This window comes from Scatophagus argus, chromosome 2, assembly GCF_020382885.2.
Source record: "Scatophagus argus isolate fScaArg1 chromosome 2, fScaArg1.pri, whole genome shotgun sequence".
NCBI classification, from domain to species: Eukaryota; Metazoa; Chordata; class Actinopteri; family Scatophagidae; genus Scatophagus; species Scatophagus argus.
In genome coordinates, this window is record NC_058494.1 from 9,599,507 (window position 1) to 9,627,445 (window position 27,939).

Below are 27,939 nucleotides of genomic sequence, written 5' to 3' on the forward strand. Positions count from 1 at the left end.
AATTGGAACACTTGAGGTTGATATGTACAAGGATCTCAGGGAGTTGCAGAAAAGTTCTGAGGTTTTATATGATCTCTGGTTCTGGAGTCAAGAGTTCTGTTGCTATGAGTTCCATCACCAACAGTTAGTGTCATGTGGGGGGCAGAGGGGGGCAAGGGGTGGTCTTGATGTGACAATGGGATTGGTCAAGAGTTCAAAATCAGTTGGAAGGGATGTGTGTAAGAGGTCCCCCAGTTGATATTGATAAAATGCTTCACTGTGATACATTAATTATACAAGAATGATGTATATACAAGCACACACTCACACACATCCTTACACACCCATGCTCATCAAGCTACACACACGCTCACACATACACTCACTCACTCACGCACACACACACACACACACATACTTTCCTCCTAAAGTATGTAGCCTTGTAAAGCCACTATAAAGTCATGCACATGTTCTTTGAAAGGATTTTTTGGCAACACACAAGTGCTTCTTTGACACACTGTTTGCTTGCTACAGGGAGGGAAAACACCCAGCCAATGAACCAATGGAAACTTAGACGATGGGTAAATAAGGATAAGCACAGATGAGATGGGAAGATACATCAGGGTTATAGGAAAGAAAGGAGAGGGAGAGGAAGAGGAGGAGGAAGAGTTATAAATGGATCACAGTCATAGAAAAGTAACAAAACATGAAAAGGGGGAAGTCTCGTGGTGATCGGGAGATAGAAGCAGGGAGGAGCCATCACTGTCATCATCATTGCCATCATCATCCATCATAACTATCTTCAACAGTGTCATCATAACCATCATCATCATCATCATTTCCATCAGTTTGCTCGTCTTAATATGTTGTTATCACCATCTTCGTCCTCCTGCCTGGTTTCTATGCCCCGATCACCACCGCCCTAGTCACAGGCTTGTCACTCGCTGCATCTGTCCGTCGTCTCCCTCAGAGGCGTGCTCTGCTGTGTACACTGCCTCTCCATTGGATGCCAGCGGTGGTGGCTGGTAGAAGGTCTGCAGGTGATTGGGCCGAGGGCCCAGGGGGGGTCTCCCCAGGCTGTAGGGAAGTTCCAGGGCGGGACGCTGGGGCTGGCCAGTGGGGCTGACCTCTTCCGGACCTTCAGGGCTGCTGTCGGGGTACGAGAGGGTTGGAGGGGAAGTGCGGGTGTAGAAGCGAGGAGGGGAGCTGCTTCGGCTGTACATCTGGGGGGAGTGGCGGGAGTAGAGGTTGTTCGGAGGTGAGTTAGTGTCTCGAGGAGCAAAGATATTGGTGGGGGGAGAGCTTCGTGGGAAGATGCTGAGCGGTGGCGAGCGTCGATCTCCAGGGTAGAGCGGTGACGGGTTCGAATCTCTGCCATATATGGGTGAGGAGTCAGGGTCAAGGTCGAGGTCAGGGGTCAAAGGCAGAGCAAAGCTTTCAGAATCCTCTCGTTCGCCATGATAACGAATAGATCCTCTTTTCTTCGCGTCAAGTCCTCCGTCTTTGCTCTCAAACAGGAAAGATTCCTCCCTGTCTATAGCCATCCCTCCCCTCCACACATCCAGTGCTCTGTCCTTCTGTTTCTCAGTCTCTCGTTCAATTCCCGCTCTCCATCCATCCCTGTCCTTTAAAAATATGGATTCATCTTTCTCTCTCTCCATTCCACCTCTCCATCCGTCAATCCCAAAATCTTTCTTCTGCGTTATAAATGTCTCTTCCTGCTCTGTCTCTGCTCCTCCTCGCCACACCTCCATCCTTCCACCTCTCTTCTCCAGCAGATGAGATTCCTCCCTCCCTCTCTCCATTCCACCTCTCCATTCATCCATTTCTCCATCTCTCTTCTGAGAGGTAAAAGACTCATCCCTCCCTCTCTCTGTTCCTCCCCTCCATTCATCCATCATTCTGTCTCTTTTTAAGAGAAATGTCTCGTCCTTCTCTCTGTCCTGGCCGCCTCTCCATGTCTCTACACCTGCCTCTCTCTGTTTCATCAGTAGCGGCTCTTCCAGAGCCTTGTACAGGGGCTCAGAATCTTGTGGGGGAGGGGGAGGAGGTGGTGGGAGGGGCCTGTCCCGGTACCGATCCCTTTCTCTCTCCCTGTCTCTGTCTCTGTCTGTCCCTCCACTTGGCTCCACGGTGTTGCGGTGGCGGGACAGGGTACCGGGATTGCGGCTCAGGGTGGAGTAGGGCCGAGCCTGAACATCAGGGGGACGTGCTTGCTGCCTGTCCTGGAGCCCACGGCGGCCCAGAGTGCCTTGTAACGACCGATCCCCATCTTTAAGAGGCTCGCGGGACTCAGAATCTCCAGAAATATGTGAGTGTGACCAACCATCTTGTAAGCGTGGTGTGGTGGCATGATCTTGTCCACGTGTTGTGGATGGTGCCTCAGCATCTTGTGTGTGGTGCCTTGTAAGTGGCCAGCCCTCTTGTGCGTTGTGTCGTGTGTTTGACTGCGTGGTGGCAGCCCAGCCCTCTTGGGGTGGCTGTGTGTGTCGAGTTAAAGTGGCAGTGTGGGTGAGAGCCGCCCTGTCATGGTGGTGAGGCCTTGCCAGGCTTCCGTAGCGTTCAGGAGGGACAGGCATGGGAACTGAGGGCCTCAGGTTGCTCTGCACTAGTTCTGAGATGATCATCTTTTCCAGTGCAGCTGCATCAGACAGATTACGACGCATTCCAGTACCACTGCCCAGATCTGTGGCCCCGTGGGTGGTAAGGAGGGCTGGGGAGATGTCATCCCCTCCAATTCCAACTCCTCCCTCCCTCAGAAGATCAGTGCTGCCCACCACTCCAGCTCGGGACCCAGGTGTGGTTCCCAACCCATGCAGGGTGAAGGTGTTGGGAGTGTAGCCTCCATTGAGACATACACTGTCCAGTCCACAGGACTCCTGGCTCTGGGACACACTACCCTCTGTTAGAAGAAACAGGAAGATGCTATCACCAAACAGGGATAAAAGACGCAATTTACATGAATGACGTATGACTGAATGAGCAGAGTTTAGGGTTCATGTTCGTACTGCGGGTGCTTCTTGACCAAGAAGAGTTGAATATTAACAACATTCTTTAATGAAATGTTCCATTATGTGACCACATGGAAGAGATGTTATGTTATGTCTTCATGGTCTATGAAGAATTATAAATATGTGTGCATATATTGCAAATAGTTTATGAATCAAAGCACAGTGCACAAGGAAGTGACGCTCTATGATTCGAGTGAGCACAATAAAGGAGAGCTCATACTCTGCTTGTTTCTGAAGGTTCCTACAGGTCCACGTTGAGACAGAGAGACAGAGAGGGACAGCGTCAAAAAACATTTAAAAGACAAACATTTCAAGGTAAAAAAAAAAATTAAAAATTAAAAACCACACACAAAAACATTTCAGCTATTAATTCTAAACAAAACTGAAACAAAAAATGACAAACTGTACGGAGCAAATCTCTGGGCCACTTTTTTCAGGCAGTCAGGCCCAAGCAATACATCTGGTCACCTGATATTGTTGGCCAACATTATCTCATCATGGATATCCAGGCATGTAAGGCATGTAACTAATGTATTCTGGCATCAGCAAGTGAGAAAATTCTGGAGCAGAAATGCGAAATGGTGTGTTTGAGTTAATATAGCAACTCTTGCCAACACATAGTTTGTTTGTGAGGTAGAACTTGCTCCCTGCTCTGTACATGATATGGTCACAAATATTAAATAACTAAATTTAAGGGGTAGTTATTGTTTTATTTGATGTTATATAAAAATATCTGTTATTGTTATTTGATTTGTAAAACTCTCCAATGTCCATGTTGATATTTCAATCAAAAATCCACTATGGGTATGTGTCTATTCAACAAGAAAAACACAAAAGAGGAAATTGTCAACTGTGTTAAAAACTATGTCAGAAATTGATACATTAAACTTTGGTGCAGTTCACCTTTGAATCAAAAACTGGAGAGATTCACTGGTGATGTTTATTTTTCAATGTCTTTCTGTAACATTGCTGCTTCAAGCTAATTTCCAGGCAAACAAACTCATTTCATGCTACTTTTCTTGTAAGAGGCAACTACATTGGTAAGTAGCTTTACAGACATTTTTCACTGTGGCATAAGGGTTTTGCAAAGTACTGTGAGTACATGTAAGTACAAGGACAGTGAAGAGACCAACATAAAGTGGGAGAATAAGTAAGATGTATATAAAATGTACACATATAACAGTAAGTTGGAATGAAATATACCTGTGGAGGTGAAGGGTTGATTGTATCCCTGGGCCAGCATTGTGTCATAGGGAGAGGCTCCAGTATGAGTTTGCAACACTGGATTAGTAAGAAAATGGTTCCCCAACGCAGCTGAGAATGGAGAGCGAGACGGAGAGAAATAAATGTAACATTCAAACAGCGGAGGAGGCAATGTTGAGATTTAAAAGAAAAAAATCTCCACCTCTGTTAAGAGTGGGAGTATTGTTAACGTCTGCAGCTATGAAAGAAGATTCAGTCTGTCTGCGAACGGTGTCATTCCACATCCTCCTGATACGACTCTGGAACAGAAATATTTCACACAAGGTCAAAACTGACTCTGACGGAGAGACAGAGACAGGTACACTGTATTGTAATGTACCTGTCTGTTAGCTGTAGCTCTCCGACTCTGGCTGCTGGTGTAACGGCTGTTGGAGCGTAGGGCAGCACCCTTTACTGAGTCCGGAGAGCTGGAAGAGGAAGTGACGCAGCACTGCGAGAGACGCAGGCATCTGCCATAATCCTTCTGACCCTGTAAGCAACATTTAAAGTATGGGTTTCATCACAAATGACGACATTACACACAGATTCTTGCAGTGACAAGATGACACATGAGCACAGACACAGACCTTCCTGGCGAGGGTGCAGTGCAGTATGGTAATCAGGAGGGCCTGGGCCGTGTTGAGGGAGGAGAAGAGGTAAGCCAGGAGGAGAGACGGAGCAGACAGGAACATCAGGCCTGAGGACCAGGTGACGCTCTGCAGGAAGAGCAGTGTCAGGGAGCCCACCGCCCATGCCCTGGGGATGCCAGAGGAAGTTGGACACAAAATAAATCACATTTTATTTTTCTTCTGACAGGCAAGTTCACTCCCCAATATCTGGTAAAATTATTACATTTTTCAGGTCTCATTGCTTCAAACAGCACAGAAAGTACTGCACTTCTACTTTACAGCACAAACATGGGCAACAAATAGAGCTAAGGTGCATGTGAATATTATTTAGCAAACTCAAGAAGGATTTGCCCCTACATGAACCGCCACATTATCGTGGTGGAGGTGTTTAGTGATGAGCTATGTTGCCAGGGACTGTTTGCCCCAGTGGGGTCTTGCAAGACAAACTGGTCCTGGGGGAGGGGTGAGACAAAGCACAAGAAAATCTATGAAGACCATGATGAAGAGAAACAACAAGGAAAACTATACCCAGCCTGGAGGGTTACCGGAGCTAGGCAAGCTCCTGGTGGCCGAGCCTTCACCCATGGGGCCAGGCCAGGCCCAGCCCGAAGCAGGAACATGGATCTGTCCTCCAGTGGGAACTACCACCCGCAGGAGGAATCAGAGGGGTTTGGTTTAGTGTGGATTGGGCGGCAGACAAAGTCAGGGACCTTAGTGGTCTGATCCCCGGTTGTTGAAGCTAGCTTTTGGGATGTGAAATGACACATCACTGGTGGGAAAAGAGCCTGAGCTTGTGTGTGAGGTTAAAAGATACTGACTAGATACAGTCAGACTCATCTTTGTTTACAAACTAATTTTTTCTTCAGGAATATGCAGAAGTCAATAAAGATCTTCATCTTACATTATCTGACTGCTTAATGGTTTAACATGCATTCATCCTGAAATTATGCAACTAAACACAGTACTTATTAATTTTGGCCTTATCTCAGCGAGAGAAAGCTATTTTTGCAAATCTGACTGTCACTTGGAAACATGTTCAGCATGTTGAAAACTGTGTTGAGACAGATGCTGGAAGATGCCACTACTGGGGAGTCCATAGTTCTGCTGGGGGACTTCAACGCTCATGTGAGCAATGACAGTGTGACCTGGTGGGGTGTGACTGGGAAGAACAGCCTGCCTGATCTGAAGCCGAGTGGTTTTCAATTTCAATTATATAATCCACAAATCCGCTGGTGGACACTGGGGGTGAAGGGTGCCAGTGGGGATGGGGAACTGCTGTCCTCAAGTGAAAACATAGTTGGATAGTGGAAGGAATACCTCAAGGATCTCCTTAATCCCACCAACACGTATTCCATTGAGGAAGCACAGTTGAAGGGCTTGGGGATGGGCTCTCCCATCACTGGGGCAGAAAACACTGAGGTAGTTAAACAGTTCTGCAACAATGGTGCCCCTGCGTTGGATGATATCCGTCCTCAAGGTTGTGGATGTTGTAGGGCTGTCATGGCTGACATGCCTCTGCAATACTGTGTGGTCATCAGGCACAGTGCCTTAGGAGTGGCAGAAAGGGGTGGTGGTCCAACTTTTTAAGAAGAGGGACCGGAGAGTATGTTCCAGATATAGAGGGATCTCTATATCTCAGCCTGCCTGGGAAAGTCTACACCAGGGTGTTGGAAAAGAGAGTCCATTCCTTGGTCAAACCTCAGGTTCAAGAGGAACAATGCAATTTTCACCCTGGCCATGGAACACTAGACCAGCGCTACAGCCTCTTGAGTGTGCTGGAGGGGTCATGGGAATTTGCCCAGCTAGTCCATGAGTGTTTTGTGGACTTGGAAAAGACTTACGACCGTGTCCCTTGAGGTGTCCTGTGGGGGGTTCTCTGGGAAAATGGGGTGGATGGCTTGTTGTTACAGGCCATCCAATCTCTGTATTGTCAGAATAAGAGCTTGGTTTGCATTGCTGGCAATAAGTCAAACTCGTAAGGGTTGAACTCCGCCAAGGCTGACCTTTGTCACCGGTTCTGTTCATAATCTTTATGGACAAAATATCTAGACATAGCCAAGTGGCGGAGGGTGTAAGGTTCGATGACCTTAGGATTCCGTCACTGCTTTTTGCAAAAGCAGCAAATGCCTAACCTGAAACTATTCAAAATGCTGCTGGTTAACAAAATGCTGAAGCTTTACTATGACAAAGATGAACAAATTACATCTATGTCATGTAATTTACACTGGGTCCCTGTCTCAGCTTCATTGAGTCTTAAATATTTTAATGAACTATAAATCTCCAAATAGAGATAAGATTCTTCATACACAACACACTGCCTTCAGCTCATGAGACATTCATTTTCATCCTCGTTTTTATTTTTACACCTGGTTTAATCAGGTTTTAGAGCACTGAGCATCAATGAACAAAAACTAAGAAAGCTAGAAAAATAACACAATATTACAAATGGTCATGCAGCAGGAAGGTTGGGAAAACAAGCAATTTTATTTTTCATACTCTTTCTCATTGCATAAATTCTACTTTAGTGTCTTTTTCCAATGACTACATGATTGGAGCCAAAGCTAGTGAAACATAATGAGCTCTGCACATAATCACCCACAACACATCACCATGAGACAATGAACGTACCTCAGATTGTCATGGCGACTGGAGTCTGGCTTCAAAGCAGCAGTGCCATGCATCTTATGTAAAGTCATCACCAAGATAACCAGGTTCAACTGAGGCCAAACGAAAAAACATCAAACACTGTTTAATATCTATTCAGTCATAATGATAATAGTACACACATCATTTACTGAAGTAAAAGTAGCAACAGCACAAAATACTAAAAATACTCTTACTTACAAGTAAAGGACCTGCATTTAAATTTTTTCTGAAGAAAAAGTTAAAAAGTACTGGCATTATAATACACTTAAAGTACCAAAAGTAAATGCACTGATTTTGCAGAACAGCCCATTTCAGAACCATGTACTTTACTGTGTATTGCTGAATTATTATTATGCTGCATCATTTTGTTCGTCACTTTTATACTGCAGCATATATATACAGGGCTATTTATTATATTAATCTATTTAGATATGCTTTATGTATATACTACTTTATACTATTAATTAATTAATTATAAAATTAATTTGTTAATTTGATTTTATAATGTATTAATCTGAATCTCAACAGTACCTTGCAACTTAAGTTACCAAATAATTGTAGTGGAATAAAAACCACAACCGATCTCGAGTATAAGTATTTAAGTATAAGTACCTCAAAACACTAATTAAGTATTACACTATGATGACCAAGAAAATGCACAAAGAGGTCATTGCCTGTATGAGAGCATGAACTCTCACCGTCAAAATGAGAGCAACAGGTCCAAGGAAACTCCAGATGAAGTAATTGTCTGTTCGCAGCCAGCACCTACACACACACACACACACACACACACACACACACACACACACACACACACACACACGCATTCACAGAGACAAACAAATAACAGTAAAATAAGAACCTCTAAAATAACAAAGTCAGTCTGAGCTGAAAAAAGAAGGTACAGATGTGGTAAAAGTAACTGTCCTGCTCAACACACACACAACACACACATGCACGCACACACACACTCACACGCACACACTGGTCAACTTACGCAGTGTTTGAGCCATAGCCTCTGAAGTCTATGGCTGCGGACACGGCCACCACCAGGCCAGGAATAGAGTAGCCACACAGGTAGAAATACTTCCTCCTGGAGTTACGGCCCTCAAATACCTCCCGCTGCAGCAAGTAAAGTTCCACGCCCTCCAGACACAACCAGCAAAACACTGAGAGAAGTGAGAAGTGCAGCAGGCCAGCAGTGATAGAGCACACCACCTGGAAATTTGGATAGAGAAAGATGAATGTTTCACAAAATTCTTCAAAATAGCCAAGTGATATCCACCATATCATACTTCATATCAAATATTTCTTTATTCTGTCTTTGTCCACTATTCAAGCACTCACTGTATACTGAGTCTTCTTGGCACCAACAAGGAAGAGCAGCTCAGTGATGAGCAGGTTGGCCCACAGGTTGCAGTGGATGGTGCTGTGGTCTGTGTGCCATGCTGCCCCCTGGCAGCACAGAGTGGTAAGGCAGGTGGCCAGACACACCAATGCTACAGAGATGCCGACCCAGGAAACCACATAGACGAGAAGCTCCTCTACACCAACTCCAAACTGAAGGAGAAGAAAGTGCAGTGAGTATTTTTCTTTCATCATTAAGCGTTCATGAATGTGGGAACGTGTGCTGAAGCAGGTTTACCGATGTATATTGTGATGCGGAATGCTTGTATGTTTTATGTAACCCTGTGTGTGTGTGTGTGTGCGTGTTACATAACATCCATTGAAATGAATAAAATCACACCTCACAAAGAGAACATCTTGCAGAGAAATATTTAATTCAAGGCAGGACAAAACACCCCGCAGCATTCATCGCTCTTAATTATGTCCCCTCCCTGTGCTTTTTTAACAGCACCTTTTTAAACAACATTTTGGAGAGCACTATGAGGGTGAATCACTTTTTTTTTGGGGGGGGGGGGGGTATTGACCATGATTCTATTTCTAAAAGTAATGGACTCATCCCAGGAAATTAATATTTTTAATAGGCCTTTTAGCCTCTTGAACTCAAAGAGGGTATTTGGTGACAGAGATAAAGCTTCATTGTGTTTTTGTACTTTATGAGAGAAGTTTCACATGAATCCAGAAAAAGACACATACACTAAAGCCTTGAATCTGCTTTCTGTCTGTGGTGAAGATGAACACTGTTATGTGCTATTTTTATGGTGTGTGTGTGTTACTTACAGCAGGTTGCTGATACGTCATCAGGACAGCATAGCTGGACAAGTGGTTGCAGGCGCAGGTTGTGTGTGTGTTGTTGGTGTGTAACAGGCGGCAACCCTGCATAGACCACATGCCACTCCCAGAGACCCCTGATGCATTCCAGAAAGAGCAGTTGGGGCCAAAGTGGTTCTCCAGCTATGGAGACAAACACACACCCAAACACATATTATTGCCTATAAAAGACTCAGACACCAGATTCTGCACAGTGCTGGGAATCTACTCGATCTAAAAAACTGAGCTATAAAAATTTTCAAACAGACCTGCAGGTGCCTGAGAGTGAAGATCACTGGCTCAGACAGGTACACTCTGTTGGATCCTCTGTGCACAGAGGCAGAGATGACATGTGAGTTGACCACCAGGCTCCTACGCCTGGCATCGGATCCCTGGCCTAGCCCCAGAGCAAGTTGCAGTGTGGAGTTTTGGGTGGTCAGGAAAGAGCCCAGGTTCTTATAGAGAGTAAGAACCAGCTTCACCTGGCCTGCAGAACATGTTAAATGAACAGAGGCAAACATTATCTTTATTCTCACAATCTTCAGTATTTACCACTAATCCCACATTCACAGCTAGAATTTAATTCCATATTTTAAGATATGTGAAGAAATATTTGTATTACTTGCACAACCCATTACTTGCCCTAACTATGATCAACCAGCCCAGGCAATATGCTGTATAATACTGAGCTTTTGCTGTACGATGATTAGTGTCCCACTGACCATTGTTGCTGTACTGTTGCAGAGCCAGTGCTGAAATCTGCAAGATGCTGTCGCTGTCGTAAGAGTGAGGGAACGTCAGGTCTTGTATGTCTGCCTCTGTATTTAGTACATACACCTCCAGATCTGTGCACACACAGGAACACACATACACAAACGCTTTAGTGAACTGGTGATTTCCACAATGTGTAGAGAGAAACCATTAAGAAAGAGAAAGACCACGTACCAACATTTGGTGCCCTGTCACTAAAGCGGCCTTCATAGAGATTGTTAGCTAATAGAAACGCTCCTTTTTCTACTGCGTCTAACAACAGCGATGCTGAGCGGGACTGGTCAACATTGCTCATATCTGCCCAGGACACCAGAGCCTCAGGACCCAGCAGGTTATCAACTGTCTGAACGACCGCCTAACAGACAGAAAGACAATGACGCAGTTATTCCTGCTCCTCATCATCATCTTTTTACCCGTCTATCTATCTATCCGTCTTACCTGAACGTAAGCTCTGCATGTGCGTTCCCTTTTCTGCAGCTGAAAAGAAAAAAAAGCATTTATTGTTAGAATCATCATCATTGACATTTCTGCTTTCATTTTAAGGAAAGGTCAAGTACACATCTGCTCTGACAACAGGAACAATTTACCTTGTTGTAATTGCGTGCTGCTGACTCTTTATTGGCTGGTCTCAAGGCCTGAAGCTGGGAGTCCAAGATGTCCAATAGCTGTTCAATCAGCCTGACGGACATGCTGACATCACCGGCATAGATCCTCCCCCGTGTCAGATTGACCAACTCTCCGGCAATGTTGGCTGCATTCTCTCCGCTTTTAATCTGGAGTGAGGCGGGGGTGTTTATAATGTCAAATATTTTGACATTTAAGAAAGAACTGTTCGTTGACTGGCTTTAGGGCATTTGCAATGTGAGTGTGTGTATGTTTGTGTGTTTGAATGGATGACTAACCTTCTGTGCAATTTGGCTGACCCATGGAGAAGTGCAGTTGGAAAGGTCAGGCCCTCTGGAGCTCCAACCCACTGGAGACTGCATGCACTGATAGGAAGCTATACCTGCAGAGACACACATGGAAGACGTCATTTTATGAAGTTATGGTAAAAGTGTCAGCAATTTCCAAAATGTTCTTGCAGACACTGAAGTATCATGACAGACATATTAAATCAAAAACTCCAGACTTAGACACAAAACAAAAGAAACTCTCTGCTTTGTTTCCAAGTAAAGTTTCAGCAAAATCCATCAAGCATGAAGCAACATCAGCATTCATTTGAAATCATGTTTGAGTCTACCTGATGTACAATATTAACTCTCCTAGCTCTGTTTTGGTCTTCACCAACTCCTGACAAAACCATCTAGATTGTTGGTTTATTAGCTTCAGTCTATATGAATGTCTTCAGTAGCAAGTCGTTAACTTTGTCATTTGGTACCATGCAGTGTGTTTCAGAGGAAAACAGCTCCCTGCTGCTGCTGGTATTGAATCTGATGAGATTACTGAAACTGAGCCATACGGTAAATGTATAAGCAATAGAAAACTATGAGCTAAAAGGGGTTTAAAGGTTCTGGGTTATTATTCTCTGTTCATTAAGTGTTTGGATTTACCTGATCTGTTTAATTGTTGCACGCATCAAAAAAACTTCTATTTTGTTAAGATATTAATGAAAAATAAGACTTCTTCACATAAGGTGTAAGACACCCATTTCCAATCCTAAACATGATTTAGCAATAGATTATTCCTTTCTGAAATCATCACCTCTGTGCTAAAACACTATGTTCAAACTATTCAGCATGATTGCAAGGAGCTGAAATGTACCAAATGCTTATCTACATAATCAGCATAACAGCTCAGAGAGTGTGTTGGGCTGAAGACAGCTGCTCAGCGAGAGGAAGAGCTGACCAACCCAGCTCAACAATACTTTCTTCTTCTCTCTCATCTGAAGGCAAGTTCAAAGAGAGGACATCGGACTACATTTCAAAGGGAAACGAGATATAAACACACACACGCACCCACACACACAAACATACACATACACCTACACACTCACAAATACACAACACAACACACAGACTAACATGCTCACATCTGCAAACACACACACATAGCACACATACACCTACCCAGTGACCCTTTAGGACAGGGCCTCTCCACTGTTTCTCCCTTCAGGGTGGGTGGCCACTGCACCCCTCGTGCCACCCGGCCCTCACATCCTCCCACCTGACCAGGGCCCCCGGGAGCCAAGGGGACACGCAGAGGTGGACGAGGGGTCAGAGGGACCATAGCTGTGATCGGCCTCTGATCAAAGGGTCCTCGGTTGATGACACCAATTGGATGGGATGCCGACGGGCGCACTGGGGTCAGTGCGACTGTAGCCGTGTAGGAGCGAACTGTTGTCATAAGAGAGGAGAGGGGACCTGGTGGGAAAGATCAAAACACTGCTGATTTTCTGGGTTCATCATATATGTCCAAATACACATGTGCCCTTGTCCCACAAACCTTTCGTGGGCGGTGGCGGTGTGAACTGTAGCGGGTATCTCAGCACATAGTAGTTATTCCACACATACAGCTGGTTGTCTCTGGGGTTGTAGTCTATGGAGGAGATGTACTGGTAAGGGTTGGGGAATGGTATTTGAACGGGCAGTTCCTGTCCACGGCTGGTGTCATAGGCATAAACCACCATGTCGCTGCCTACTCTGCCCTCCGCCTGCCCCTCATCATCCTGGAAGATAGAGCGCACAGCGTAGAGCACACCACAGGCCATGAACGCGTTGCTCGCCCCACGCTTGTCAAAACCGGTGGCCCATGTACCCTCAAAGCGCAGGGTGTATGGATTCACCTGCAAGACAAAAAGGATAAGGGAAGATGAGCAGACTTAGTAATAAAACCCTTCCTTCTAGCGTCTTTCCATTCATCAATCTCCATTTCTAAAACAGCACCTGGCTGACCACAATGCGTCCATTATTGGCTTCGGTAGAGTAGATCACCCAAAGGCCGTTCTCATCTACTGCCAGATCAATGTCTGACTTCCCTCCCCAGCGGTAAGGTGAGGTGTCATGGTAGTTGGCATTGACCACCACTGCCTCACCGCTCTTGATGCGTGTCCGCAGGTCGTACTTGACCAGATTGCGTGTGCGCTCCTTGTTGTAAAACACGGCACCGTCGTATACAACAAAGCCTGTACCGTCCACGCGGCTAGGCAACCTAGGACAGAGGAGGAGGAAAAAATACGTGGTTTACATGCATATTTACGTGATGTAAATTAAGATGCAATTCATAACACAAGTCCCAGAGGCCATAAGTTACTAAATGTCTAGCTGAATCTGAAAACACATCAGACATCTGTTGTTTCCTCTGAATCCCTTGCGCATGTTTACACTGTTTAAAGCCAGAGCAAGAATGACGGATTCTGCCAAGAATACAGCAAACTACTCTACAGATAAATATACAGGTAGAATGAGCATGAATATATTTAAGAGCTGTAACATGATAAATGCCAGCCATACATATAATGGAGGTTGGGTGTCATGTGATGAAAATCTTAACAATTAATTACAATCAATTACAACATAACATTAACATGACATTTCAAACTAAATTTTCAGGGGCTTTAATCTCTCATTTAAAAGATCCGTAACTAAGAGTTATTTTCATTATAAATGAATGAATTCATATCTTTTTTCATAATGCCATCCTTTAATCTGTAGATTTTAAAAAAGCAAAACAAAAAAAATGTCAATGACAAGTTCCCAGAGCCCAAGGTTTTAACAATATTAGTATATTAGCAATATTAGTAACTAATAACTTTAAGTTTATATTTCAGCAATACATATAGTGTACAAAAACATTACTCACTTATAGGTGGTGGTGACTCTGTTCTGACGGTAATCGTCCCAGGAGGCATACTCATACAGCACTTCTGTTCTATATGGCGTCCACGGCATGACATACAGCCTGTCACCAGCCTGCAGCGGGTCCTTACACCAAGCTCCCGACTGATGCTCTGCCTCCAAGAGAGAGGAGGCCGGCTGGATGCTGAGCAGTGAGCCAGGACACACGAAAACTGGAAAGCGGGAGTTAGGAGCGATAGACAGCAGGATGCGAGAGAGAATAGAAAGAGAGAGCGAGAAGAGAAGCAGGCAGGGAAATGAAGGAGAGAAAAGAGCAGAAAGATAGTGGAGGCAGGTGCAGAGAGAAAATGGATCGATGCATGAAAAATGGATTGAATTAGATGCATTTGATGCAGCAAGAAGAAAAAAGAATGAAGAGAGAAACAAAGAGGGATTTAAAACACCTGTGCTGATCTCAAGAGGCAAGCAACAGAAGAGACATAAAAGTGTTTAAATTCACACACTGTTAGTGTGTGTGTGTGTGTGTGTGTGTGTGGTGAGTAATACAACAGGGACACTGCAATGAAAGGTGTGTGAGTGCATTTATGTGCTTTGTGGGTGTGCGTATATGAGTGTGTGCGTGTATGTTTACTGTATGTGTGTGTGTGTGTGTGGGCGTGAGTCTGTGTGTGTGTGTGTGTGTGTGTGGGTTAGTGCAAAAAGAGTGAAAAAGAGTGTGAGGTAGAATCAGGGACGCAGAAGGCGGGGCTAAATTTTGCCTTGAAGTGAATGAGAGGGCAGGTTAGTTTACGCCGAGCACAACAATTGGTCCACCCACATGTCAATAACTGTATGGACACATATGTATACTGTACAGTCTCACGCTGGCATGCAAAGAGGCATGCACACACACTCACACACATAAGCAGTGCTTGGTAAGCACACATCCAGACGGATATATAATCACACACATTTGGTCTTATTTTTCCTATGAAGATAAATAAGGGGCTCTTCCTATAAGGGAAGAAAAGGGAAAATAAGCATGAAGAGGATGTTTGGACAGAAAGAAAGAAAGAAAGAAAGAAAGAAAGAAAGAAAGAAAGAAAGGGTGCATGTGTGTAAAAGGTAAATAGAGCTGAGAGAGCAAAGATTATGTTCATGTTTGTGTGTGCACAGAGGGACTGAGAGAGAGAGAGAGAGAGGGAGGGAAGACACAGAGAGATAGACCAAGAGTGAGAGAGGAAGAGGAAGGCAAGAAGCTGCAGAGAAAGAGGGAGAAAGAGATAAAAAAAGGAAGAGCGACTAGGTGCAGAACCTGGATAAAACTGGATAAAAGGACGAGTTTCCATACAACAAGAGATGGATAAAATGGGCCAAAAAATAATAACGGAGTAGGAAATGAAAAAAGGGGGGCAACATCCAGCATGACTACGAAACAACGTCCTAGGGTAGGAGGAAGAGAGAAATGGCAGGAGAGAAGAAGAGAAGGAGAGAACAGAGGTGGGTCGGGGGTAAGGAGAGATCAAGATGCTACAATGTATTGTCTTTACCTTTTTGGTCCACTTCTACTCAAGCATAGGAAAAAAAAGAGGGAGAGAAAGAAAGAGAAGTCAGAGGGTGAAAGAAGGGAAGTAAAGAGAGCAAGAAATCAAGCAAGAGAGAAAGCAAGGGAGAACGAAAGAAAGCAAGCAAGAAAGAAAGAAAGAAAGAAAGAAAGAAAGAGGAAAAAAATTGCACAGATAAAGACTTAGGAACTCATTCTCACCACAAACATTATAGTTCACATAAAAGAAAGAAGAAGCACAAAAGAGACCCAGCATACTCCCTTGCCCTCCCTTCCCACCTCATCCTCCCTCCTTTTCCCTCCCTCCACCTCCCCTGATCTCTGCTTCCCTCAATCAGGCTCCTGTGGAGAAAAGAGAGCAACTCCTGTGGTGTGAATCTGAAAAAGAAAACACACACGCATGCACGCGCAAGTGTATCCGTGCATCCTCGCATACTCACACAGATGACATACAGTATGCAAATGCTCTACAGTTTTCCTCTCTGTACTTTCTCCATCCAACTTTTTTATTTTGTATTTCACACACGTGCGAAAACACCCACACACTCCCTGAGAAAAAAAAAATCTTCTATCCATCACTCTCTCAGGGATATAGTCGACATCAGAGGTTACATGAAACAAAAATAAATAAAATAAACACCTTAAACCTAAAATGTAGCTAGACAAAAATAGGTTAAATCTCTGTGGTTTTACATGCACATGCACATATTTGAGTGTAATCATATTTGTGAGTGTGTGTATGTGTGTATGTATTTGTCTGATTATGTATATGCATACTCACTGTATGGGACGCACTCATACTGGATCTCCAGGTACTTGTATGTTCCAGGACAGGGGTCTGGGAAGACGTCAACCCCTGCAACCACCACACACTGAGTCCTGTTGTTACACCTGGAGGACAACCGATAGATAGATGGATGGATGAATGGATGGATGGATGGATGGATGGATGGACAGATGAATGGATCAATCAATCAATCGGTGAAAGGGATGATAGAATGAGAAAACAAAGAAGGCAGAGTGATTAACAGACAGGAAAGGGGAAGCAAAGGACACTCCATTTGTCTGCTCTCCCTCTCCCTCTGAATATTGATCAGTTCTTCTAGGAAAACACTGCTGAGTACACAGCTAATGGTGCAGCCAGGCACTCAGACTCAGCTGGAGAGATTACTGCACTCGCACATACACACAAGCATTGGCTTTGTCTAACGTTTCCTGTGACATGAATCCATGTATGTTGTGCAGCAACGCACACATACTGTATGTACAAAACTGTAGATGCTCTTATTGATTTGGTTTAACTGCTGCCAAAATGTTAGCACATACTCAAATAGCACAAGAATGACATCTGAATTTGCATATGTGATGTACAATTTAAACTCTTGCAGAAAAACAGCATAGAAACACAGCACATACACACCTCTGGGCCATAATCTTTAGCGCGTCAGGGAGGTAACACTGTGTGTTTTCCATTTGAAAGGGGTCTGCGTCACAGATCTTGTCATCAGTGCGTCCATAGTTGGCGGTCTCCACCATAACCACGTCACTTCCAGGGCACCGTAGCTCTATGGGGTAACCCTCGCACGCCAGCTCCCTGCGCAGCAGCCCGAAAGGCATCGCGGCCCGGGACATAGCTGCTCATGAGGGGTGGAGGTGGGGAAAATGGGAGGGACGGAAAAAAGAACAACTTAAGAACAATTAGCTATTACTCTGTCTTCAGAACGTGATGAGCTGCAGTGCCCAGTTGATATAAATTGTTGCGATAGTCTGTCCTAGTCCTTTTATGTTAATATGCCCACAATGGCAATGCTAACTTGCTTAGCATCAAATTGATGAAATTTCATAGTAACCAATAGTTGTTCAGAGATGTTTCATAGAAAAGCACATTTGTCATGTTGGTACTATAAGTAAGGAGGATCACCAATGTAATTAAGTTTAGTCCTCTGGGCACCATGAAGGTTCCTACAAAATGTCATGGCAATCCATCCTTTAGTAGTTGAGTTACTTCAGTCTGGAGCAACGTGAAGGTGAGCCACATCGCTCACATGGCCAGAAGACCCATATAAACCTTGTGTGGGTTTGTAATCAATATGTGGTCTAAAAACCTGAACTGAGATGCTGGCATCATAGTACTCTTAGTGGTTATTATACCAACTATTGTATGTAAAATGAGTTCATTAAATACCAGTGCTAAGGATTTAGTCAGCCATCCAATATTATGCACAGTTATGTTGACAGAATAATTTTCCCATTACAACAGATGTCATATGAACACCACACTGTGATTACCTCAGTCTAATCATGAACATATCTGTATTTAACATACACATAGCATGGTTAACGCGCAATGTTTGTGCTGTTGACACCTCATATGTGATTTAATTTAATTCTAACGCACACGTGTGTGAATGCTGACAGTGTAGGGATTCACTGATGCAGAGTGTGACTGACATAAATCACACAGCTCTTCCACTGTGACACTTAACATGGTATGTGATGCGTAGGTGCATCACAGTCTCCTGTGTTTTAAGTCAGCAGGGGGGATAGGGCTTATACTGCTGGCTGTGTGACGCTTGGTAAACACAGTCTGACAAGTAAAAGATTTTATTTTCTCTCCTTCAAAGGCTGGATCTTACTGTGTCATATCTCCCCGTGTGTAGACTCACCTGACTGCCATATTAACCTGTGTAAAACACAATTATTGGAGAAAATCACATTACCATTACCTTAATTCGGTTTTCACATCAGCTTCAGTGGCATGAACACATGAAAAGGTCTTTTTGCTATGTTAAAACCAAATTTAAACCAAACATGTCAGTGTGATCAGTATGTGACTGGTTTACTGTAACTAACCGTGTTGCTGAATGACTGATTATTATTATTAATAACTGGGAGCTACAGGCAGCTTCTGGAACACACCCACTTCAGATGTTTTAATACATTAATACATGCTTATGTAGGTCACAGACTTTCTTTGCCAAGATGAGGCTGTGGGTCTGACTTCCTCCTCCTCCAGTTACGACTTCGCACACTTGCAAAACAATGACTTACATTTGAGTCACACAAATCTATGTAACACTAGCATAGCATGTTGCTTCCTTTTTAAGTATTATTGCAATATCAGGAACAACAACTCGACAGACACGATGCTACCTCAGCGCTGTGATACTTACCTTGGCCAGAGGGGGCAACGTGAGCCAAAATGAGCGCACACACACCCAGGAACCACAGTGACGTAGCCATGCTGGGCAGGAAGAGTTAGGACGTCACAGCAGCAGCCGCGTTAGGGGAACCTGGGGAAGAAGCAGTGGAAATGTGGGACTGAGAGTGAATAAATGCATCCTCCCCAATCCTTATGTGTCTCCCTGTGTGTGTGTGTGTGTGTGTGTGTGTGAGTGTGTGGGTGGGTGGGTGTTGGATGAGCTACAAAACATCCTGGCAATGAATGGGTACATGTGAGAAAACGCAGCAGGGTAGGAGGAAGACGGAATAACAGAGAGACAGACTGAGAGGAAACAGAGAGAGAGAGAGAGAGAGAGAGAGAGAGAGAGAGAGAACAATTGAGCAGTCGTTGCAGTGAAAAGTCCCTCAATCTGCTGTTACCATGGAGATAGCACAGTGCAGTCTGAGGGAGAGAGAGTGAGTGAGCGAGGAGATACACCGGGTGTGTGTATCTGTGTGTTTGTGAGTGAAAGCGCACGCGTCTGAGTACGTGTTTTAAGTCTGTAATTAGCTAGGAGCAACAGTGGCCACTGACCCATAAAAGAGTCTTAATCTTTCTATCCTCACACACACACACGCGCGCACACACACACACACACACACACGCACACACACACATTCAGGCGGAGAGCTTAGGCCACTTTTCAGTAATCCTGAATAAATGATGTCGTGGAGAGGATCTCTTCCCCAGCAGGGGTAACGAGGTAAAGAGTCGACTGGAGGTGCAGGTGATCAGAGGGCCACGCTGCACTGTGGAGTTTTTAAGAAGGGAACATATGGGATGCAGGCTGATGAGCCACAAGAGAACAACAGTAATATGACTCCTTAATATAGACTGAACTCTTGGCCCTGGACAGAAGGGAGGATGGAGTCTAAACTGCATCATGCAGGGCACCATGTTTATTTTTTTCCTGCTTAGCATTCCAATCTGCTGCTGCAGCGTGTGCACATGGATTTAGCATGATGGTCTACAGTGTGTGTGTGTGTGTGTGTGTGTGTACATACATATGTATGCTTGTGTGTGTTTATTCTCTCCATCTTCTTGTTAGGTAATGATGGCAGACAGATTTAGGTCACTCCTCAACAAATGTCCATCATGCATTCAAAGTCTTATGCTCATACAGGACCTGCACACACACACACACACACGCACAAACACAAACACACGTAAGAAAGACAAGAGAGACCCCTGCCTTCTTTATGTCCACTGAACCAACAAGACTGTAATAAAGGCCCCAGGACCACTGTGACACACACGTAAACACACTCATACAAACACACACACAAAACACAGTCCATAAAAGACTCAACAGAATGAGTGTTTTTCACCACATACACACGCACTGACATGCACGTACACATGCAATACAACTCATACAACTCATGTCATCCAAAAACCCTTATGGCAGCATGTTCTATTGCTTGCAACCCCCTTTGCTCTCTCTCTCTCTCTCTCTCTCTCGCTCACACACACACACACACACACACACCACACACACACACACACACCACACACACCCTAAAGTGTTGATGCAGACTAAGTAGAGCAAGGACACTGATGGGCCTTGACAAAGCCACACACCCAGTTCCCCTGTTTGCAGCACCATGCGCCCTGCCTGCAACCAAAAGCCAGCCCCGGGCCACCGGCCGGCCTACTTGAAGGAGCAGCAGTCTCTAAGTGAGAGTGTGTGAGTAGTGGGCCTGGAGTGAAATAAATTAAACACACACACACACATACATACAAACAAACCTAAACAGAACCATGTGCATTCATCAAACAGAGAAACTGCATTTATCTGCATGTATATTGCAGTAATAAAAGCAACACATAGTGATTATTTTGATAATCAAATTAACTTGTTCCAGCTGTTCAGAATATATTCCAACACAGGACTCCATGATTTTGTGATGGCTGCAGCATTTAATCTTTGTGCATCATTTGAAAAAAAACTCTGAGATCTCAGCTAGAATTTAAAATAAAGTTATTTGAGTCTCAACAGTGTTTGGCTTCACAAAATAAGCTAGTAATGACAGAGACCAGGGACTGTAAGGTAATGTAAGGTAATTTATGAAGCAAAATTGGCTAATATGTGTTGCTTCCAATTTCTTGAGTTTCAGAATTTGTTGCCTTCAGTGTATATTTAGTGTCAGTGCATTTGAACTGTTGGTCAGACAAAACAAGCAATTTCACCCCAGGCTGAAATGGCTGCATGGGAAATTGTAATAGACATTTTCACTATTTTGTGACACTGAAAAAAACATTTAGCCTGCCAAACAACTCCTGTGTGGCTCTGGCACTGCAAAAATTTCAGCAATAAATATAAAAGAATATTGACTGACTCACTGCTGCGGGAAACAAATGATACCTGAAAGCCATTAAAGTCAGTTTGTTGGAAATCATTCAAAGTGATGTGAAATCAAGCCAGGTACAAAGATTCACACGGTTGGAGGTAGAGGCCATACAGTCACCAAAGAGAGAAACAGAGAGAGAGAGAGAGAGAGAGAGAGAGAGAAACAGAGAGAGAGTCACCTCCCCCTCTTTCTGTCAGAGAGCTATCAGTGCCTGAGGGTGCATCACTATGAAGCACAAAGTGACAAAACAGCCTTGTAGTGTTATGTTCCTAATGGAAGAGTAAATGTGTGTGTGTGTGTGTGTGTGTGTGTGTGTGTGTGTGTGTGTGAGAGAGAGAGAGAGAGAGAGAGAGAGAGAGCAATCAAGAGATGAGGGAGGGAATGAAAGATTAGACTCTGACAGCACAGTGAGAACAAAAGCTTTATTGGCTGAGATACTTTTTTAATAACAGTGTTGAGAATGTTCTTGTCCTCTTAATAACATTTAAAACTTATGAAGGAATTTTAAAACATCACGGTGCCCTCTGTGACCCCAAAGCCCATTTCAGACAATTGACCTCTACGGCTGGCTCCCAGGGGGTCGAGCCCTACACGCCGCAGTCCTGGCCACTTACAGGGTTTTAGAGCCTGTATGTTTGTCTGGTTGATGCGAGACTCTGGGGAATGGAGGTGTCGCCGTCTGACAATCAGTCGCTTGTTGCAGGCAGGAAATTCAGGCGATGCTCAGGGCCAAGTTCAAAGCACTGGGACCTGTCAGGGGATCCTGAGAGCATTAAGGCTTAAACTCTATGCAGGAAATTGCTTGCAGATATACCCAGATCAAATTTTAAAAATCATTTTCAAAGTCATCTGCTGTTTTATTATGATATTAGACATCAGTTTGCACATGTACGCCTCTGCTGTAAGACCAAACTGGATAAATACTGTATCTGTAATACACATACATATATAAAACAAGACAATGGCCATTATAGGTTAATATGGAAGAGGTCAAAAACCCTTTCTGGCTTCTAAAGCTATTCTACAGCAGACAAAGTCTGTCAGTGACTAAACACGAATATAATTGTTGCAATAGATATTGCATAGACATAGATATTGCCATGATTGGTGGGGATGCGATCCCTCTCACCAAAGGACACACAACTGCCCACCTCCTGATGTTTATATGTTCTTCATATCTGTGACATATTCAACAAATACAGACTTTGCAACTGCAGAGACCGGTGAACCTTTGCTATTACGATGTCCATGTAACCTTCAACAGATCAATTTTCACTCTATTTTTGGTGAGAACTGCTGAATCTCTGGGTGATGTGCAGCTGCAGCCTCCCGTGACATGTGCGTGAACCATGCTGCTCACATAGGCAGTTTGTCCCAGGTTAGTGTGAACAAGATCCACTGTCCTCAGGTCTTTTTAAAAGCTGCTCTGAAGCCGATCTGAAGCTCAGTCAGATAAAACAAACTCCTCCCTCCTGCCTGGTCAGAGGAGGGTGAGTGCTGCGTGGTAGAGGTGGGAAATGTTGATGGCTGTCAATGTCATCATGGCAGTTCCATGATTACATAGTTGGTCTTGCAAGGACTAAAATACAACGCAATACAACACCATATCGACAATCGAATTACTATTACTAATTACTATGACTGGTAGACTCTTGCTGATGTAAGGCGTCCGTGTTTGGTTTTCCGGTATGTGATACACCACAGCTTCAAGAGCATCATTAAATGTATACATTTTTTGTGGATGTTTCTCAACATCAAAACATTGTATAACTGACAATCCTGTCTATGGCAGACAAGAAAAAACATTTCTTTTATAAGAACCTCTACATTACAGTCAAAAGTCTTTTAATGGAGACTAAATTCTGTGCTTTTTCAGACTTTCTAAGACCTGCAGACACCCTTGTTTGACGGCAGACCGTTCGTTTCTGTTGACTGTAATCGAGTTCATGGTTAACATCAGCATTGTATGGCATCGTTATTGTTGCTGTGTTCTTGAGGAACTGCCGTGTAATGACATGGTATTTCCATTTTTTCAGATTTATTTATCAGTTATTATGTTCATTTTCTTTTCAGCTTCATCTGCAGCGGTCAACAAGTACAAAAATGGAGTGGACATCCTTGAGAGAGAAAATAAAGAGCTGAATGTCTCTTTGGTCCCTGTGCTTTAACTGGTGAGCCGCTTCAGAGGCTTGATAACTTGAAGCAGCCACTTGAATCCTCAGGTCCTCACTGTCTGAATTAGACAAGTCAGGTGACTTTTTGACCCATTATCGTTGACAGCTGAAGAATATTCAGCTGAACTTGATAAAGACTTGATAAAGAAGAGATTTTGTTTCCTATCTCACTGCATTGAAAATCTGCTTTGTTGGATTATTATACAATTTTTGCATAAATGTGACAGTGAATATCTGATTCATTAGATTAACTGAAAATAGATATCTCTGTGTGGTTACTTTATGCATAAACCGTTTCTCAAGAAATTTTACAGAAATGTCCCTGTATCATATTATGTATATATATATATGTATATATTATCATATATATCAAAATCACAATATAACCTAAAATATACTTTGATTAAGGAGTTTATCCATATGGGCCACACAGAAGGAACGATTACAGCTACTAATAACTGTTTTAATGTCCATCTGCGCTTGTAATAATGTAAGGCAGATTTGAAAGAGTACGATTAATTTTTTTTAAAACTGCAAATTCTGTTACTGTAAGTAATCCTTAGCACGATTGTTTCATAATAAAAAGGGGGAAATGCTGCAGTAAAGGTCAAAAAGATGTTGTAGTTCCTGGAAAATTCCAATATATGAAGTTACCAGTAGCCAAATGTCTTGGGGTTGGTTAATTATTCATAACGGATTGCTAATGTTAAACACATGACACACCTTCAGTTTCAGTAATGCATGAACAGTGTGATACTGTGTGAATGTGTGTGACGCATTAGCACAATGTGAGCTCTTCTTGGTCTTACAGCATTTTAAATGACTCCATATTTTATTAGCTATATTTTCACGGTTATATGATATTGTATTGGAAAGTTAACACAAGAAACATGATTCATGATTTTACTTAGAATTTATATGCAGAAAAGTACAAATGCATATTATGAGCAGTTACAACTTTGTGCATCAGAGCATTGAAATAATGAGATGACATATAGTCTGCTGTACTGCCATGTCCCATCCTGACTGTTTGTGATCACAGGATGTAAAGAAGTTAAGATGGAAGCCACCTCATGAATATATCTGATAGTTTTTAAATTGCTTTAAACATTGCTCAGTGTGAACACAGGATCCTACTCTGTTGCGAGTGAGAAATTCATGCACCTGTACAGAAATGTAGCCAACATTTTGCACAGTGATTGCTTGGTTGTTTCACCCAAGTGGCTTTTCAAATGGGTTTTCAGAAAATTTGCTGGATCACAATATCAGTATCATGATTACAAAAATTGCAACCGGTGATAGAAAACGGCCCACCTAGCCCACACAAAATACATAATAAATTTGACCTAGAGGACAATATTGAGCAAGAAAAACACTAATAGCGTGGATGTAATGGCTAAACGGGCCGATAAGCTCAGATAATTTTAGTGCTGAACTGTGATCAATCCCAGGGCTAAACAACAACCGACTGAACTAAACAACAGTTTGATGTAACCTGAGCTCTGCAAAGCATTTTTTCCACTTTTTTTTTTCATTTCATAGACAGAGTGTTCATCCTCTACTAATCAGCCAGTTATTTTTCAGATTCACAAACGGTAAAAATAATCATCAGCTGCAGCCTTAATAAGTGAGAGCCCAGCTGACGTCTAATTTGATATCATGATATTGATATTACAGTGATACATCCGCCCCCAGCTCTGAACAGGCACACTGACTCAGGATGGCTGACTGATGCAAAGAGACACAAGAGACATGGGAGGAACCTGTGCGAAGGGGTCCCAGCATAAAAGAGACAAATTCAGCGTGTTGGATAAGTCAAAAGACATAAAATCCATCCAGACTCTTTCTTTTTCTGTCGCTCACTGTGTTTGTGTGTGTGTGTGTGTGTGTGTGTGTGTGGTGTAAGCAAATCAATCTTCTTTTTTTCCTACTGGGTGGTTGATGTAAATGATCCCTACATTGAAACAAACCTCTGTACCTTTGTTTTCTCTTTCAAATGTAATGTGCACAGAGCAGACACACACAAACATACACACACACACACACACACACACAACTAAGTGAGTCACTGTATTATGTGTGTCTACAAATAAATCAGTTCAAATCAGTCATCATTTTCATTTCTCCCACACACAATCTGAGAAGTGCTCTTAGTATGACACACATCTGAAATAATACTACACAAACATTCACGCACACATATACCGTACATACATACACACACACGCTCACACACGCACACGCGTGCGCACACACACACACACACTCAAGGTTACAAATGCAGAAACTGAACCTGACAGAAGAGCAGGAGTCCTGTCAGCCCTGAGCTGCTTCTTTCTCCACTTCTCCCTCTGCTCCTCCATCCTTCCCTCATTCATCTGCTTTCTCCCCTGCATCTGTTTCTCCTCGTCGCGGTCGCTCCTCCTGCCCGCCAGCCTGGCCTCCTCCACTGACCCAGTCCTCTCATCCCCTCTCTGAAATATTGATAATGGACTCTCAGTCTCTTCCCCGCTGTCTCTTTGTACTCATCTGTGGTGAATCAGCAAACCAAACCAGCAAACATTTGAACCAAACCCTGAATGAGTGTGTGTGTGTATGTGTGTGTGCATGTTTGTACCACTTTTCACTGCAGCACACCAGACACTGCAATGAAGGTGTGTGACAGTGAACGGATTTCAGACAGACCTCTCTGGTGGAGGGCCACCGTGGGACACTATACGCCACGTTCTCCCTGCGCTCCTTTGAAGCCCGGAGGAGGCTAATCACGTGCCCATTAATATTTCACATGCACTCATGCCTCTCACTCCTCTACTACTACTGACCCAGCTTTAATGGAAGCCACAAGTATGAGGCCCAGCACAGCAGCACATCAGATCCCTGTCCCTCACTGATCAAATGGCCCTTGACAGCAGCGGCAACAACAACAGCAGCAAAGGAGCAGGGCACCTCTGAGAGAGGGAGAGTGAAACAGACAGAAACAGAGAGAGAGAGAGCGAGAGAGGAGGGGCGGGGTGCATCCTCATAGCCTATATCCATATCTTACCGTCAATCCTCCGGTTTCCCTCCTCCTCGTCCTCCTCGCTCACTGCGTCTCCCGCATCCCGTCTCTCCGCGCCCTCACGCACCCACTGTACTCTCCTCTCCCGCTCCGCTCCGCCCGATGCATGAAACAAATAAAATATTCAATGGGGATAATTGTGTTGGGCGATACCTGGTGGGCTATACGGCAGTCATTAGCGCGATGTGTCCAACAACAACTGGGCGTCCTCCCCCTGTGATCAGTGTACTGTACGGGGCTCTGCTCTGCTGGACCTCACACCCTCCCTCCGTCCTGTCGAGACTCGATGTCTTCCCCGCTGTGCTCTGTGACTGTGCGTCACGTTGGTACCATAATTCCCACGGGTTTCATGCCCAGAGATGGTGCGGGCTATAGGCCTTATAGCCCCGATGGATGAATGGAGGAAAATACGCGTCGATCACGCGCGAAAACAATAATTAGGCGCAAATTAACGCATAGACGCGGGCTGCTGTGTCCGTCCGTCGATTTCTACAGCTCATCAGGCACACTTGTCGTTTGCCATTGTTGTTCATATGTTTCCGATATTACATCCTTGTATTTAATGGAAAATAACGTCGACGTGATAACAGCCGCTTTGCATATCCTTGAAGAATCGTGATGAGGCGCAGCAGCACATCAGGACGGACACGGGGATATATCAGGCTTTAAAAAAAATCAAAGGCAGGAATCGTGTTATAAAACGAAGCTGTAATCATAAAATACACAAAGACAACAGCTGTTCGACCAGGAGAGAGACGGTTTTTCTGCTCCTGGCCTCGCCTTGCATCCGTCCTTCTCTCTTCTTCTTCTTCTGGCGCTCTCTCTCCCCCTCTCTCCCTCTCTCTCTCTCTCTCTCTCTCTCACACACACACACTCTCTCTCTCACTCTCTCTCTATCCCTCACTATCTCTCTCCATCCGCTGGCCCGCTTGTTGCTCGTTCTGCACTCGAGAGCGCGCAACGCGTGTGTGCCTGCGTGTGCGCACGTGTGTGTTTATGTGTGCGCGTGTGTACGTGTGCAGAGACAGAGAGAGGCAGGCAGAGGGGCGCTTCCACTATATTATCAAGGTTTGTCTGAGTGAGCAACAATAAGCTGCTGTGTAGGCAAAAGGAAAGGAATGAACAGCGGCTTCTGTTTATTTAGGCTGCTGTGTCTTCTTACAGGTCTGACCAGCTCGCATTTAGGTTCAGCATTTACGTTTCTCCCTTGCAAAGAGCATGAAGAAAAGGGGAGCTATTGTGTTTTGCCCGTGCAGCACAGTGCACAACCCAGCAAGCGCATGCATTTGCAGTATTTCCATTAA

At 44.1% G+C, this 27,939-nt stretch overlaps 1 protein-coding gene across 5 annotated transcripts; it reads right to left on the reverse strand.

Moving 5' to 3' along the window:
- LOC124068901 (adhesion G protein-coupled receptor L1-like) lies at window positions 1–27,521 on the reverse strand. 5 transcript variants are annotated; one of them, XM_046407443.1, is made up of 27 exons: window positions 26,621–27,521; window positions 25,871–26,051; window positions 19,003–19,122; window positions 17,250–17,463; window positions 16,611–16,720; window positions 15,816–15,830; window positions 14,291–14,498; window positions 13,375–13,639; window positions 12,935–13,274; window positions 12,559–12,852; window positions 11,395–11,498; window positions 11,080–11,265; window positions 10,931–10,969; window positions 10,667–10,847; window positions 10,444–10,566; window positions 9,991–10,208; window positions 9,692–9,865; window positions 8,855–9,067; window positions 8,505–8,725; window positions 8,206–8,272; window positions 7,490–7,578; window positions 4,820–4,988; window positions 4,573–4,722; window positions 4,396–4,492; window positions 4,194–4,304; window positions 3,211–3,231; window positions 1–2,881 (listed from the first exon to the last, which is right to left on the reverse strand). In XM_046407443.1, the coding sequence occupies exons 3-27, from the start codon at window positions 19,070–19,072 to the stop codon at window positions 906–908; spliced, it is 5,655 nt and encodes a 1,884-aa protein (XP_046263399.1). In that variant the 5' UTR covers window positions 19,073–19,122; window positions 25,871–26,051; window positions 26,621–27,521; the 3' UTR covers window positions 1–905. The 5 variants fall into 5 exon arrangements, with proteins under 5 accessions (XP_046263399.1, XP_046263406.1, XP_046263414.1 ...); XM_046407450.1 differs by lacking the exon at window positions 25,871–26,051; XM_046407458.1 differs by lacking the exon at window positions 15,816–15,830.
- Window positions 27,522–27,939: the final 418 nt, after the last annotated feature.